The following is a 16,520-nucleotide window of genomic DNA, read 5'->3' as shown; positions in this document are numbered from 1 at the left end:
ACATCATGTGCTAAGTGTCTTACAAATGTTAACTTAGCAGTTACTTGCAATAGACCTGTGACTAATAATTGGAAAAATCCCATTTTTATTTTACTGATGAGGAAACTGAGACTCAGAGAGAATTAGCCCAAGTTAATGGAGGCTCTAGTTGCTGACTTAGGAGTCTATGTTCTTAACCATTACTGTACTCTGGTTTTGTTTCAACACAACGCCTGGCATTCACATGTGCTGGTCTTCCCAGTCCAACTGTCAGCTTTGAGAGAGTTGGATGGTTTTGATGGTATATGATAATCTGCTAAAGGGTGCTTTAACACACCTCCCTTGTGGTAGATTCTGCCATCTTGAAACAAAATGACAACTAGTGTAGGTTTTCCAGTGATCATCGTTCCTAAAGCTTTTATAGAATTTAAGCTTTGGGTGAGGACTCACGTCATATGATTATGTTGACTGAAGTCTTTAATTCATAAAACCAATAATTAATTAGGAAGGGGAAAAGGCCTAAGAAAAAAGGAAATTTGTCCAGCTAACAAAGTCAGTTGATTCAAGTACAGAATTTAAAATCATAGCTCCTGCTTAGACAATCTAACGTTCACATTTTAAAGAATTTGTTTTTGGAAACCTTTATAAAACTCTCCACTGTTACAATGTAATGCCATCTGGGATTTAGCATTTATAAAATGTGCAGTTAAGTGATGCCAAGAGATTCTTCATGCAAACCAGATGGTACAATAACAGATCTGTCTATTTTTTCTGGCAGAAAAAATAGGGCTTTGAGTGGCTTGAAACTTATGTGAATAAATTAAGCACAATCAATACTTCAGGGACATTACAATTTCAACCATCAACTTACCCATTTAAATATTTTCATAAATGTTTTCATTTGGAGAAGAAAAATCAAAAGGGAAGACAATGGTGTCTTTCACTGCTTCATGTTTGTATTTAACAGTGTTTCTAAGGAAAACACCAATGACCTTCAGTGTGGAAAAGAATATATTCTCTGTATTTTGAGAGTGATAATATATGTTTAAATGAGAAGCAGGATTGTTGAAATCTCTTTTGAGTAGGAAAAATCCACATAGAACAGGTTGAATAGTTTTATTACAGTGATAGAGGAAAAAATACACAAAATGACATTTCTGAACGATGCATTTGAGAATGTCTTTACCGCAACAGATATGTTTCCATAAACTTGTTTGGCACATACGGTGGTATGTTAACTGGTTCTCCCCTTGCCTGATTCCTCCAAGTTTTCTGGGTAACAACAGGGCTTTTGTAATTCCCTTTATTTTCATTTACTTTCTGTTATTGCTTTTATGTTCAATAGAATTCCTAATAAGATACTCATTATATGAAGTAATCTTGTTAAAAGCAAATGTTCCACTTGGAGCTTTTCTTTTTCCTTATTATTTCCAGTAAAGTGCTTCTCTGCCATACAAGTGAATTTCCCCTGTAATTAGATGTGAATAGCTTTGAAGAACAAATAATGTCTGCTTTTGAAAGCCAGACCTCTTGGAGTGCAGGGGGAGCAATCTCGTTAATAAAAATATGGGCTGCACAAACTGTTGAGTTTCTTTCCCAAATAGCAGTGAATGGGAAATGCAGAACCACAAGGGTGAAGTTTGTTTTCCACTCGGCTGGCATTGGTTTTTCCTGCAGTGGACTAGAAGTATCAACTACCACTAGTCTTTGTCCTTTCTGTTCCTCTTCCTGAGCAAGGGAACACACAGGACTCCGTTTTATAGATGGGTCAGAGTCCTAGGTTAGTCCTCTATCCAAGTGCTACTTGGCCAGGATTGCCCTCAAGGTATATGGGACTCCTGGTCAGACGACCCAGCTGTTAGGTATCCACAATTAAACTAAGAGAGGTCACAAAATTATAAACACAACAATAAAGGGTTGCAAATGGCCTTGCTCAATGGGGAAGAGGAGACCGTTTGGTGGGAGAATCTCTCCAAGTGTTGCCCCTGGGAAGTGGTTAACCCTGTTATCCTATGAGTCACTGGCAAAAAGAAGTGGTGTCTCTGCACAAGGGCTCTCAAATTTAAATTCTTGGGGATTTTGTTAATAGGTTGAGTTTCTAGAGTTTTAGGGAAACAAAGGAGGAAATAGAGCCTACCTCTCTGAACCTAAGTGGCAGCCAGAGGGGTGTGGGAATCACTTGCAAGCAGTTTCTCTAAAGTTATACTAACATTGCAAGAGTGTAGGGAGGTGTGGGCGGCAGGACTGGTTCCAGTAGGAAGGTTGATGGGGGCCTTGACTTGCTAGCTAAATAGAATGACCCAAGAGAGGGTCATTGTCACTTAAGTCGGATCCTCAAAGTCTCTGTGTGCATGGCAGGTCTTCTTCTCTGACCTTCCCAGAGTCCAGCAGCATACGGTTGGAATAGACTCACATACTTATTTCCATAAGACCAATACAGTCAGAATATACAGTCAAAAGCCACAATGGCCCCACAATTATCCACAACCCCTCATAAAGAATTAGTGTCTACATTACATGTAAGTCTGTGTTAGTTATTTTCATCAATCTTTGCCCCTTATCATCTCCTACCAATTTTGCTTCCTTTGGGCTTTGGAGAATAAGGAAGTAGATGAACTACTGAGCTATATAGCTCTCTCTTGCTCTCTCTCTCTCTGTTTCCTAAGCCACAATCACACTACTTCCAGTTTGTACTATCACGCTTTATAGTTTTTAAGGAATTTTTATATCATTTCATCTTTACTGTTGTAAGCTTAGGTGATGATGATAGAATTGTGAGCAATCTACCCAATTCTATCCACAAAGAAATGTTGACTCAAATAGATGAAATAACTTGCCCCAGACCATATTGGCTCGACTCTAGGTCTTCTTGCTACAAGTTCAACCCTCTTTCTCAGCCTTATTTTGAAGGGATGAGGTAAGAGGGATCTTTAAGTTCAGAAAGATTTGCTTCTGTTTATCCTGTCCCACCTCCTCCCCATCTATTCTTATTTCAAGGAAAAGTTTTCCCAAGGAAAGGCCAGAGGATGCTAGGATCTTCACCATAAAAACAAACAAACAAACAAAACAACCCTCAGGTGTTTTACCATTTCACAGGAGAGGTTAAGTTAAAGTCACTTAAGTACTACTGGAGTTGAGAAACTTTTCATTCTACTCCTTGTCTTCCACTCGCAGTCCTTCTTCCTCTATAATTGCTCTGTCCTCCTTTTTCTTTGCTTCCAACCTCATTCTTGTCATTCTCCTTCTCTTCATCATTGTTATCATTATTATTATCATCACCATTATCATCTTTATCTGCTAGCAGACTCCTGGTTTGATTGGCACTTAGCATTCTATTACTGTAGAATAGGATATTATACAGTATACTATTAATCCATCTTTAAGAAGCCCTCTCTCACGTTACATATGACTTTCTCTATCAGAGTACATTAATGAATGCAGTTGTGTCTAAATTAGAGTGGCTTGTGCAAAAATGAGAAATAATGTTTCCTTGTTCTCAGAGTATTTACAATCATGTTTGTATATTTCACTTTCTCCAAGCTAAAAAAATTCTTTTTTTTTTAAACAAATACATAGTGCTGGACTGCCCTCCAGGTTGCTTTTACAGCTTCTACTGCTGTTCTCATAGAAACCAAAAAAAGGGAACAAACATTGACCTTTGGAGCTAATTGCTGTGAGGACTCTGTAGATTAAAGCTTTGTACATTTTCAGAGTGGTAAGATAATTTACCTTGGAATAAAGACTTGGGCAAAAAAAATAAGAGCAATAAACTGTTACAAACTTAAAATATATAGCTTCCTTACATCAATTCCATGGACTATTATCCAAACACAAAATTTTAAAAATTTTATAACAATATGGGAAATATTTATAGTGTATTAAAGAGAAGACAAGACAATGCAAAATTATATGTATTTGATAAAAAATAAAAATATAAAAGTTATATCACAAGAGAATATATAAATATTTCATCGGTTGTAGGATAATGGGTTCTAATTTTTTTGGTGAGGGGAGGTAATTAAGTTTATTATTTATTTTTAGAGGAGGTACTGGGGATTGAACCCAGGACCTTGTTCATGCCAAGCATGCACTCTTCCACTTGAGCTATACCCTCCCCCCGGGTTCTAATTTTATTGCTGTATCTTCAGAGAATGTGATCTACATGAAACCTATTATATGATATTTGTCGAGGCCTGCACTGGTTCTGTCAGATGGGCAATTTGTGTAACTGTTCTCTGTGTGCTTGAAAAGAACGTGCATTTTCTATTGAGTGTAGTGTTCTCTATAAGATTGTTAGATAAATCTTTTTAATTATGTTCCGATCTTTTATGTCTTTCCTAGTCTGGTGACAGAGTGTGTGATCAGGTCGTCCACAATACTCTGATTGTTTGATGGTGAGGTAACAGGGTGATAGTTTGGGAATCTCAATCATCAACCTCTGGTTCCAATTGGTCTGGGGTCTACAAGCTGGTGGCTAGTGTGCCGTTAACTTTTTCCACCTATTAAGGGTTTTAGCATCTGCAAAACAGCTCAAAGATATGGCTCAGGATATTATCTATAGCTCTTGAGAAGGAATTGATGGTCTTTGTCTTATGACTAAACTGTTATTATTTTGTCTTGCTGAACTGTTTTTTCTTTGCTTCTATCTTTTCTCACTTCTCTGATTAAATCTGCTTAGAACTCAGAGAAGGCCTAGGAGGCTATAGCTTTTCTATAGACAAGAGGTGGGGGCCTCAGTGGGGGCAGGAATCTGTCACCGGGAAGGCTCTGCAGGGTCCTACTTGGTTTCATGGTAATGGTTATACAACTCTAAATTTAGTAGTGATCATTGAATTGTACACTTAAAATGGGTGAATTTTATTGTATGCAAATTATACCTCAATACAGTGCTTTAAAAAATAGACCTCCCCAGTGAAGTAGACCTAGTTCTAAATTGTTTTGAAATTATTTTCTTCATTCTGTTTCTAGATGACCAATGTTATATTCATGACTTGTTAATGGACATTAAAAAATGTGCCTCAAAACACTCAAGATGAACACAGCAGTCCTCAATATTCAATGTCATGGTCATTCCAGAAAGAAAAGGTCTGAAGGTCAGTGTTGAGAACCTTTCTGGCTGCCTTCCATGGAGGGAGGCTGGAATGAGCTTTGCCCTGTGGTGTGGTTCTTCCTTGTCACTGATTAACCAGGTGTGTAGAAAGGCTGCTTCACTGACATCCTGCTCTGCCTGGAGACTGATATCTGGCCTAGCTTTGGTGAGGAGCAAAAAATGTCCACCCGTTACCACCAAGCTGCTAGTGATAGCTATCTGGAACTTCTGAAAGAGGCTACCAAGAGAGATCTGAATCTTTCTGATGAAGATGGCATGACTCCCACACTCCTGGCAGCCTACCATGGGAACTTGGAAGCCCTAGAAATAATCTGCTGCAGAGGGTAAGTTCAGTCTGATGGTTCTGATTGGAAACTGTTTTCGTTAGAATTTTACAGACAGCAGCAAGATGCAGGGAATTAGTTAAAAATTTTTGTTCTCTTCCCAGTCTGTGTAAATGATTGTCTTTTTAGAGAAAAGGAGAAAATTGCCCAGAGATGCTCTCTTTCCACACTGAGAACCAGCACCTGGGGAGTGATCCCTTATAAGCCACATGCACCGAGATTCTGCACTCTAAGGCACTACTATTTGCCTTGGAGGTGGCAGATATTTTAATTCTATGCCTTTAAAAATCTTTTCCATGACACGTAAATGCTTGACTCTTTAAAAAGAGATCACTGCTCTATTTCATTTTAAGATGTCAACTTTGAAACAAATAATGCGTTTTTATTTTTCCATCTACGCCATTAAATCTCACAGCCTTTTTTAAAAAAAAGTACTCAATCCTAGCGCAAGCTCATGATTCTGAGATGAAATTGCTGGCTTTACAAACTATTAAAGGGACCTTCAGCCTGTCTTAATTTCATTACCTCTCAGGCTGTTAGATACATACATGCACACATACTCCCCCTGCAAATTCTAGCAGAAATTAGCTAGCTCTTGTCCTCTGTTTGTTACTGGAGGGGCTAGACAGTGTTGGCAACTATCACCCAAGAAGGGTAAAGAAAGAAAAAAAGAAAATGTTAAGTAAAGGAGGCAAGTGAATTTATTTCAATCCAATACATATTTATGTATTCATATTTATGTATTCATATTTATACTTATATGTATTTATACCTATCTGCAATGTGCCAGCCATTTTGCTAGCCACTGGGGATGTTGTGTAATTGATAAGAAAGATATGGCTCCTGTCCTCATGGTGATTAGATTTGAGAGAGGTAGACAAATGTCACATATGATAGGTGTTACAAAGAGGGAGAGAGGGGGCACTAAATAAATAACACAGATATCTGTCCCGATCTAGGTAGCGAGGGAAGGCTTTCCTCAGCATTTAAGCTGGGTTTTGAAAGGTGAGAAGGAGTTGGCCAGATCAAGGTGGAAGAAACAGTGTTTCCCCCAGGTGAGAGCACTGCATGCTAGGCTCTGAAGAGGTCGGGGACGGCTGGATGTGGCTTGACTGGGAAGAAGCCAAGTTGTAAGAGACAAGACTGGATCACAAGGGCCTTGTAAACTCTGTTAAGGAATTGACATTCATCCTAAGGGCAGGGGAAGCCACTCTCATGGGTTTGTGCCAGGAAGCCACCTGGTAGGTTTTTGTTCACGAAATTTGCTCAGGCAGTTGTCCAGTGGTCAGAGAAGATGTTCGGGGCTGTTGTCATGGTTGAGATGATGGACAAACTGGACTAGGATAGTGGCAGTGGGAATGGAGAGATGTAGATGCATCCGAGTGGCGATTCGGGTGTGGAATTGATTATGATTCACTGGATGTTGAGGTGGGTGGATAGAGGAGGAGGAGGATCAAGGCTCCGGGTTTGGGCTTCGACAGCTCATGGATATTGGCACCCTTTACTGAAGCAGAGGGGGGACCCTCTTTAGGAAGGACCAAATGTGGTGAGAGTTTCTGAGCTGAACACTGAATGAGGAAGTGAGGGAAGATGATGTTCTCCATTCTTTTTGTTTGATTTGACTTCTGTTTCCCAGACACCACCTCTAGGCTCACCCCCGTCAGTCAGCCTTCTCCAGATTGTGACACTGTATCATCTCTCCTCTTCTTTCTTCACCTACTCAGAGTGTGCCACCTCTGCATAAAGGGCAAGATAGTTCACAGCCAAAGTCAGCTCTTCTTCCCTTTGGAGTTCAATTTAAATGGAAATGCCTAGATGTTCTGTTTCTCTCTCTCCCCTTTGTACGCTTGAAACATTTTTTTTAAGTGCATAGACTATTTGTTTGTTTGTTTATTTATTTTTTTTCCCTTTTCAGTTTTCCTAGGTAGAATTATTACAGTTCGAATGCACACATACATTATATTGCATGTAAATACATTTATACAATATACTGCACATATTTTTTCAGTTTATATATACGTACTGATCATTGTTCCTGAAACATTTTTTTTACCCTATTATTCTACTGGTCTTTATTTATCACAAAAGTAACATAATTGAGCCCAGAAAATTAAATTATATATATATACACAAATTATAAAGGAAAAAATGTCCTTTTAATGCCATGCTGTTAACATTTATTGGTTTATACATTTTGTATACATTCTGTGTATAAATATATATGCATATGTGTATATATAGTGTGTATAAATAAATATATAAAAGTATATGAAATGCTATATTAAGTACACATTTTTTGTGGTATGCTTTCTTTTTTTATACTCCTCAGTACATCATGGACATTTTTTCCATGTCAGTATATATTCTTTTCTAATATATATTTTTTTATTTTAAACATTAAAAAAATTTTATTCTTTTCTAATTTAATTTTCGGGGACTTCTTAGCATTCTAGTTAATAAAAGTATTCTTAAAATAAAATACTTCTTACTATTCTAGTTAAAAGTACATTTCTTAGTTAATGTCTCCTTTGGACAATTTGTTTCCCATAATTTAAACAGTGTTGTGATGATCATCTTTGTACATAAATCTTTGCTCACAGTTTCTTCAGAACAGATTCTCCAAAGTGAAATTTCTGAATCAGTTTGCATGTGCACAATTTAAACTTTTTTTGTGTGTGTTTATTGACAAATCACCCTTCAGAAAGTGAGTACCCATTTTTTCAATATTATAGGTCCAAAATGATATATCAGTGTGCCTTTAATGTTCTTTCCTTTGGTTACTGGTGAGTTTGAAATTTTTTTTCTGTTTAGTAGCCATGATATTTCCACTTTTGTGAGCTGTGTATTTATAACTTTGTCCCACTTTTATATTGGGGTCTTCAACATTTCTCATTGATTTATTAAGAAGTGCTTTTTAAAGTTAGACTATCAGCCTTTTGTCATTATATTTACAAGTATTTTCACAATACATAATTCGTATTTTTAAAAACAAATATTTAATATAAATAAAAATATAAATATATTTACGTTTATATCTTTATATACTTAAGTCTGTTGATTTTACCATATAATTCCAACTTTAAAGTTATACCTAAATATTGACAGATATTTTCTTCAGTACTTTTTTATATTTTTAAAAAATTTTAAATTCTTAATTGATATATCATTTATTTGATCTAAGATTTGAGGTTATGATTTAACTGTACCTTCTCCAAGTGGTTAGTCATTTGTTTCTAAATAATTTGTTGTGTAGTCCACCCTTTTCCCATTTCCTTGACATGTATGATTTCATCTTAATTTATTTAATCAGTTGCTTGTTCATGACATTTAATTTGAATCCAGTCTATGTATAAGTTGGAATGAATATCTTTGATCATTCATCTCTGCACAAGGGTCTGACATTTCCTCAGGATAAATTCCTTAAGGAAGAATTGTTGATTCAAGAGGGTGCCATATGTTAAAGGATTTTGGCAACATATTCTGCCAGGAAATTTGAAACACTTATGTTCCCTCCAGCATTGTTCATTTCCTCACACTTGTGCCAAAATTGATTATTCTTTCTAATCATTGCCTATCTGATAGGCAAATAAATGGTGGTGTATTGTGTTTATTTGCATTTGTTTGATTACCAGTGAGCCTCAATATTCCTTCTTATGTAGAAAAACATTTTTGAAAGAATGATTTTTTTTCCCTGAGAACAACTCCGCCCCCAAAATCAAATCAACTTCAAAAGGAGAAATTGAAATTGAATAAATGCTCAAAGTAATTTAATATAAGCAAATTGTCTATTTTGTAACAATAATAACAATCTAGTTTTAAAAATGATTGCCCAAGTGTACTAATCTACCCAAAAGTAAGGACAAAATATGATTATTTATACATCTTTTCATTGAGTTTCTCTTTTGGGGAAAAAAAGGGATAGGAAAAAATCGAATTAAAATTTTATAGATTTAGTCCAAGGAAACATTAAAAAATCAATATTGGACTCTGATTATCAAATGTGGGGGACTAGTTTGTGAATATCTGGACAGGTATGTGTAATGATTCTGTCAAGAAATGTGAAGAACATTAAGGCTCAAAAGACAGAGATTGAGTTTTGAAGGACCCCCCAGCTTGTCGACAGAAAAAATTTTGATTTAAGTTGTACATTAATTTGGAAAGTTGTCTATAAAGAGAATTTTTGAAGGTGGAAATATCTTAAATGCACTGGGGAAACTCACAAATCAGCTTACTGACAGTTTCATCTGTAAATTTGGAATTTTGCATTTGAAATTTTCTTAAGAACTATCTTTGGGGTCATGTCAGATTTTCTTCATGTTTTTCTTCCCATCTTGAAAGGATAACTTAAGATCCCTTGGGATGGGAAAATTCTACTATTCCAAGGCCTGAAGCATGTAGATTTAACCCGAACTCCTTAATACCCACTAACATCCTCACCACAGCTCCCTTGTTTCAATAATTTCTTTTTTAACGTATCCAATTTAATTTCAGGCAAATTTAATCAGTATGTTTTTGTTCATGTTTATAGTAAGATCTTAGATGTTTTACAATCCCCCTTTGATGTCTTTTGAATGTGGTGTTTGGTTAAAATAAACAGTGAAACTCCATCTTTGGGGGTGATATACTGTACTCCCCTAAGATACGTAACTGTGTTAAGGTTGAAAGAAGATTTCCTTTGATCCAAGATAATTAAATCAGGCAGACTAACCAGAGCCTTCCTAAAAGTGGCTGCCCGACAGAATTGTGTTATTTAATCTCTGCTTTCAATTTTCTTTTCTTTCCTTCCTCTTTAAACTTACTTCCCTTGCTGTCATCTCTATTTATGGGTCACACTAGTCACACAGGAGTATACTCCTGGTTCCCCAAATATGTAAATGTCACCTATATGTGCATCTGCTTCCACTATTCTCTCTGCTCAGAAGGAAGTTGCCAACCGCCAGCTTATGGGCTGGATCTAGCCCACAAATATATTTTATTTGGACTTCACCATATTTTTCTCTTAAATTTGAGCCAACGTTTAACGATTAGAAAGTTTCACATGAAATTCTGGATTTCTGGCTTAGTTTGGAAGATGAAAGCTCTGGCAATATTCTGTCTGCTTTTATTCAAGGTAGCAATCAGCCACAGCTGAGTGACACCTATTCTTTTAGATGGAGCTTGCATTTAACTATGACTTTGTTGAAAGAACAAACCTGGCCGCATTCAGTTACTTACATTACTGTTACCGACCAGGACTCTTGGACTCAATCAATAGAAACTGATGAGGCTAGATGAAAAATTCAGGCAAGTCCCTTTATTGGGACTTGTGCTGCACACAAGGGAAGGAAAATAAGTAACAAGTTCTCTTGCTCACTCCCTGAGTAGGGGCAAGCTGGTCCCTTAAGTAGGGTGAGGGTAGGGGTGGATCCATGGGTCAGACTGCAGGGGTGGCTTAGGTGGTTGACCCACCCCCTTGGTGGTGCTGTGTGCAGAGATCATGCACAGTCCCCTGCTTTTGCTCCTGGCACCTCAGAAGTGGCAGTTGGGATTTTGGTATTTTTGTATCTTATTGTTCATAATTTGCCCCAACTGTGCATGTACACAGTTATTTTTAGTCCCTTATTGTTTCTTTGTATTCTGTTGCTCCAGGAGACGTCTGCCAAGGTTTATGTAAGGGTCCCAGTTCCCAGGTCCCAGATTGTCTCATTACCTGCTTGACTTCTTTAGGGTGAATTTGAGACATCTGCTAGGATATATGGATACAAAGGACAAAAGACACAGGTTTTGTTCTCTGCAGCATATTATCTATTTAGGGGGTGGGCAAGTCATATTTGAAGAATTAAGTAAGACTGTAAGTTTTAAAAAGTCACAAGAGCTATTGTACTGCTGCAGGAATTTACTAGACTGGTGTGAGAAAAAAATAAATATATGAAATTAAGGACTTTGAGTTTAGAGACAAGGGAAATAACAGGTAAAGTTTATTGAATATTCAATGTGTACTTTTCTAATGCTTTATGAATGTTGAATACATAGATACCTTGTCTTCTGTTTCCACCTGTTACTTTCCAGGAATGTTAAAAGGTCTTCTCAGACTCTCTCTCTTGCCATTCCATGGGACCAGTCTGGCAAAAGTTTACTGAGATCCTAATTTAGGGGTCTAGACTAGGACAAGGAAAGGTGCCCTTTAGCACCTGTATTAGCAGAGTTCTCAGCAGTGGCTTGGGGTCGCAGCCATAGTTAACAATAAGTTGTTACTTTACTTTTTATTTGTGCTTGTTTTTAACTCAAGGCCTCATAGGAGAAGGCCAGGGGTGGGGAGTGTGGCCTGGGACAGGATTCCAGTAGGCTGTCATTCATCCCACATATCTTTTTTACCTACCAGGTACCTGATTCTGTGTCAGGCATGGGATCCCTGGCCACAATACCTGCAATTCAACCTGAAACCACTGCAGAACCATTCCCATATAAAACACTGTAATTACATGGAAGTAAATGGACCTTTTGTATGAATTTAGTTGTATTAGACTGTTTTCTTCTTATCCAACATCCATTCCTCTCTTCTTCCTTGCTGATGGGGAATGAGTTTTGTTCTGTTATTTATTTCCCTACATGTGACTCAGAGGAGGGTAGCAGTGGTGTGCTGGAACTGTAAGTGAGCAAGTGGTCTTGTTGCCCACTGCACAATTGGAAGACCAAGGCGACAGTCTTTTGCAGAGAGAACAGGCTTTATTGCAGTGCAGCAACGTGGAGGAGGCACTGTTCAGATCTGTCTCCCTGATTGGCTTTTGAATGGGCATTTATCTGGGAAGTGGGGAGCACGAAGGGGAGGGGGCTCGGAAATGATTGGTGGAAAGTGTCAGTTTCAGTGTAAGTTTCAAGAGTTCTCTGAGCAGTCCTTCATGCCTCTTCATGCATTGCATGTGCAATTTTGGGGATGGGGGCTCCAGTATGTAACATGAGGTGGATTTTCAGTCTGACATCCAAAATATACTATCAGCCATTTTTGTCTCTGAATGTACATGTGTGATGGCTCATGCTCAGTCAGAGGGGCTGTCAGCAAGTTATGTCTTTTATCTGTGGTTTCCCTTATGCTCTGCAAAACAGGCTTGGTATTCTCCATGTTATCATTTTTGTTTCTATCTTGTTTCAACTTCATGGGCCTTGAGCTTTTGAGGTACAGAGTATGTTTTCAGAACCAGCTCTTACTAGCTCACAAGAGATGAGTGCTAAATTTTCAGGAAGTTCAAATCAGATAAACACATCCATTATTAAAAATCAAATTATATAAACTTACAATTTAATAAATTATATTAAAAAGTTAATACTCAAAACTCATCCCTTTCTAATCATTTTACCATATTTTACTGTTTTCTTTGCTCTTAAGATTACACACATCTATTATATAGCTATGTGGTGGGAATAATTTATAATCATGAGCTACTGCACATCTCTTCCAAATTCTGCATCCAGTAATATCACATTAGTAGCTTGAAATGTGCTGTGGTGGGTGTATTTACACCACAGCAATCGGCACACGCTATAAATCAGAGCTTGATTTATTTTTCCCTCCTGGGTAGGCTGGTTGTTAAACATTTACTAGCATACCATGGGGTAATTCTATCCCTAGCCTCAGGGGAAATTTCTGATTGACCTCAAATAAACAAGGTAGCTCTGTTTCCCTTTCCATTGGCACATGACCCAATTCTGGCCAATGAGAGATGAAAGTTGCTCATTTGGGGAGTTTCTTGGAAAGCTTTTCTTGCTTCTAAAAAGGAGATAGGGGGTAGAGATACGGGTTTCTGTTTCTGGCTGTGTGATGTCTGGATGTGACATATTGGGATGTTCAAAAGTTATCTTGTGTCAATGTCAAGGCAGGATTAACATGCATTTTGGGGTTTTTTGGTGGGGGGAGGTAATTAGGTTTATTTATTTATTTTTTTTAACAGAGGTACTGGGGGTTGAACCCAGGACCCCGTGTGTGTTAAGCACACCCTCTACTGTTGAGCTATACCCTCCCCAACATGTGTTTTTAAAAAATTTTTTTTGGATGTCATGCCCAGAGAAAACCATTTGCATGTGTTTTTCTTATTTTCTTTTCTAGAGGGGATCCTGATAAATGTGACATCTGGGGAAATACTCCTTTACATTATGCAGCCTCCAATGGTCATGCCCACTGCGTCTCATTCTTGGTCAACTTTGGTGCCAACATCTTTGCCCTGGACAATGACTTACGGTCTCCACTGGATGCCGCTGCCAGCAGAGAGCAGAGTGAATGTGTCGCTCTCTTGGATAAGGCTGCCACTGCCCAAAACATCATGAATCCCAAGAAGGTCACCAGGCTGAAGGAGCAGGCTCAGAAGAATGCCAGGAGGCAGATCAAAGAGTGTGAGAGGCTCCAGGAGAAGCACCAAAATAAGATGGCTCGCACCTACAGCAAGGAAGAATCTGGTACCCCTTCTTCTTCCAAGGGCACTTTCTCCGGGCCATCCCTTTCAAATGCTTCTGCTTCCAACAAATTTGGGTCACTATCTAAAGGCATTAAAGACACCTTCAAGATAAAGTTCAAGAAGAACAAAGATACAGCAGAGCAGGTAGGGAAGGAGAGCAGAAGTGGGCAGAGGAATGTGATGGAAGTGTTCAGAGAGGAGGAGGAGGAGGAAGATGCATTCTCAGGGGACTTCAAAGAGAAGCTCCAGTTCTCAGCCAAGGAGGACAGCTCTGTGCAACATGAATCCATTCTCAACCGTCCAGGTTTAGGAAATGTTGTTTTTAGAAGGAAGAGAATCTTGAGCCCTGAAGAAATCTTAGACAGAAAGAGGGAGTTGGGGTTTAAAATACCCAGTGAATGGCTTCAGAGACAAGAAGCAGCTGAGGCTGATGAAGAGGGAGAAGAAAACAACCATGAAGATGATCTGCCTTGGGATGAGGATGAAGTGGAGTGGGAGGAAGACGTGGTTGATGCTACTCCCCTGGAAGTGTTCTTACAGTCCCACCACCTGGAAGAATTCCTTCCTATTTTTATAAGAGAGCAGATTGATCTGGAAGCTCTGTTGCTTTGCTCTGATGAGGACCTTCAGAACATACAAATGCAGCTGGGTCCCAGGAAGAAAGTTCTTAATGCCATAAACAGAAGGAAGCAGGTACTACAACAGCCTGGGCAGTTGGTCGACACCAGCCTCTGATGGAGTGTCGGGGCATCAGTGTGAGTCTGCAGCAGTCGGGGGATGCTGTGGCCCACTGGAAGCATTCCAGGCAACACCCAATCTCTACCCAATACCAGACGACTGGGTTTCTAGGCTTTTGGAGATGTCCACCTAAGAAAAGAGGCCCAAACTCTATCCTGAAAAATACTCAATACCTGTCCAAATAGATCGTCAGGGAGAAACTCAAGGAGATCTGCAAACAAGAAAATGGCATTTCTTTTCAATTATCCTTTTCGTATTTTTAAATATAGAACTGGATGACAGAGAAGGGAAAGTATTTTCTTTACTTTCCTAACACTGGACTTAAAATTTATAATCTCTCATCACACTAGCTTCTGCTTAATTTCTGATCCTCATAGTCTAGGGATTCTAACTCCAGCTCTGTCCTTAGCTCTACGTCTTTGCCGGTTAGTGGAGACTAAAGTTCCTCCATTGACTTGTGGCTTGATGCCCAATTTAAGTGTGTCTAACCCTTCAACAGATGTTTACATGTTTACAAGTAATAGAAATGGGTCTAAGGACAGAGACAGGATGGAAGGTAGGGCAAGAGAAGGAAAAAAATAGAATGTATGGGACCTTTTATGGACTGCATTTTTGTCCCTCCAAAATTCATATGTGGAAACCCTGACCTCCCCACCAGTGTGACTGTGTTAAGGTTAAATGAGGTGAGGCCCTAATTCCAAATAACCATTGTCTTTTTAAGAGGTAGAGACACCCGGGATGGGCATGCACAAAGACTAGACCATGTGAAGACAAAGCAAGAAGGCAATCATCTGTAAGCCATGGAGGGAAGCCTCAGGAGAAACCAAACCTTCCATCACCTTGATCTTAGACTTCCAGCCTCCAGAGCTGTAAGAAAATAAATTTCTGTTGTTTAAACCAGTCTGTGATATTTTAGCAGCTTTAGCAGACTAATACAGTGCTTAAACGAGAGAGTGGGGGAGGAGAGAAAGAAGGATACAGAAAAGAAGTCTGTATGATTTTTAGAATCACTAGATGATTTTTCTAAGGGTAAGTGCCTCCTGCAACTTAAAAAAAAAAGGGAAACTAAATCGAGGTTCTTGGTAAGGAAAATTCAGTTGCAAAAGTAAGTTTTACATTGTTAAGCTCATTACGGACATGTCTTTTGTTTACTGTTGTCTATCATTTCTGCATATATGAATATGCGTAGGTTCTACAATATAAGTGGGCAACACTGCTGCTGTCGTTATTTGAATGGCAAATCCCAAATTCAAACTGAAACCCTACTTGAATAGCTAAGCTTCATTGGATTTTTTTTTTTTTTTAGCCAGACTTGTATTAAGTGGAATTTACCATTGATTATGTGTATAATATAGAAACAGCTTCAGCATGCTTCCTGATTCACATCTGTTTGGGTTACTTCAAGAGGCACCATGGAGGATACAGATGCTTGAATCTGACAAACAACTGGCACATTCTTCCTCAATGAATGGATCGAAAAGGTTGTTAGTTATTGAATAAATATGTGGTATCAGGGGATGATTATGTTTCCAAGTATCACATTTCCTTGTTCTGAAATAAACTGCAGCTGTATGTGAAATAATGTACACGAAAGCAGTAGTCACATGGAAGGCACTCAGAAAAAGTTTGCACTGTCTGAGTCTGCCTCTATTAGTTTTTCATTATTGTAGATGCCAGGATCCTCCCTCTGAGCATCCCCCAGAATCTGCCTGATGAGAGACTCGTTGCTAAGATATAGGAGAAGTAAAAGCCACTAGGGGGGTGCTATTGTTAACAAAAAGGATGCTTCCCATTAATGCTTTGTACATCACCATTAGAGGTAAAAATAATATAGAAAGCCAGATGATGTATTCTAGCAAATAGGAGGCAGCATGGGGGTGGTACAAAGAATTCTGGACTGGAAACCAGCATTGCTACTTGGCAGAATAGGAAATGGGAAGGTAC

At 38.5% G+C, this 16,520-nt stretch overlaps 1 protein-coding gene across 2 annotated transcripts in view; it reads left to right on the top strand.

The window, feature by feature from the left end:
* Window positions 1-16,094, top strand: part of ANKS4B (ankyrin repeat and sterile alpha motif domain containing 4B) — a 36,242-nt gene extending 20,148 nt beyond the window's left edge. For both annotated transcript variants that reach the window (XM_010961033.3, XM_045521168.2), the window contains exons 3-4: window positions 4,948-5,412; window positions 13,493-16,094. In XM_010961033.3, the coding sequence (XP_010959335.2) occupies window positions 5,249-5,412; window positions 13,493-14,573 (1,245 nt within the window). In that variant the 5' untranslated portion in view covers window positions 4,948-5,248 and the 3' untranslated portion in view covers window positions 14,574-16,094. The remainder of the gene's footprint in view (window positions 1-4,947; window positions 5,413-13,492) is intronic.
* Window positions 16,095-16,520: the final 426 nt, after the last annotated feature.

Source organism: Camelus bactrianus, chromosome 18 (genome assembly GCF_048773025.1).
Source record: "Camelus bactrianus isolate YW-2024 breed Bactrian camel chromosome 18, ASM4877302v1, whole genome shotgun sequence".
NCBI lineage: Eukaryota > Metazoa > Chordata > Mammalia > Artiodactyla > Camelidae > Camelus > Camelus bactrianus.
Note: the sequence above shows the minus strand (reverse complement) of the source record. Positions and strands in the feature narration are given on the sequence as shown.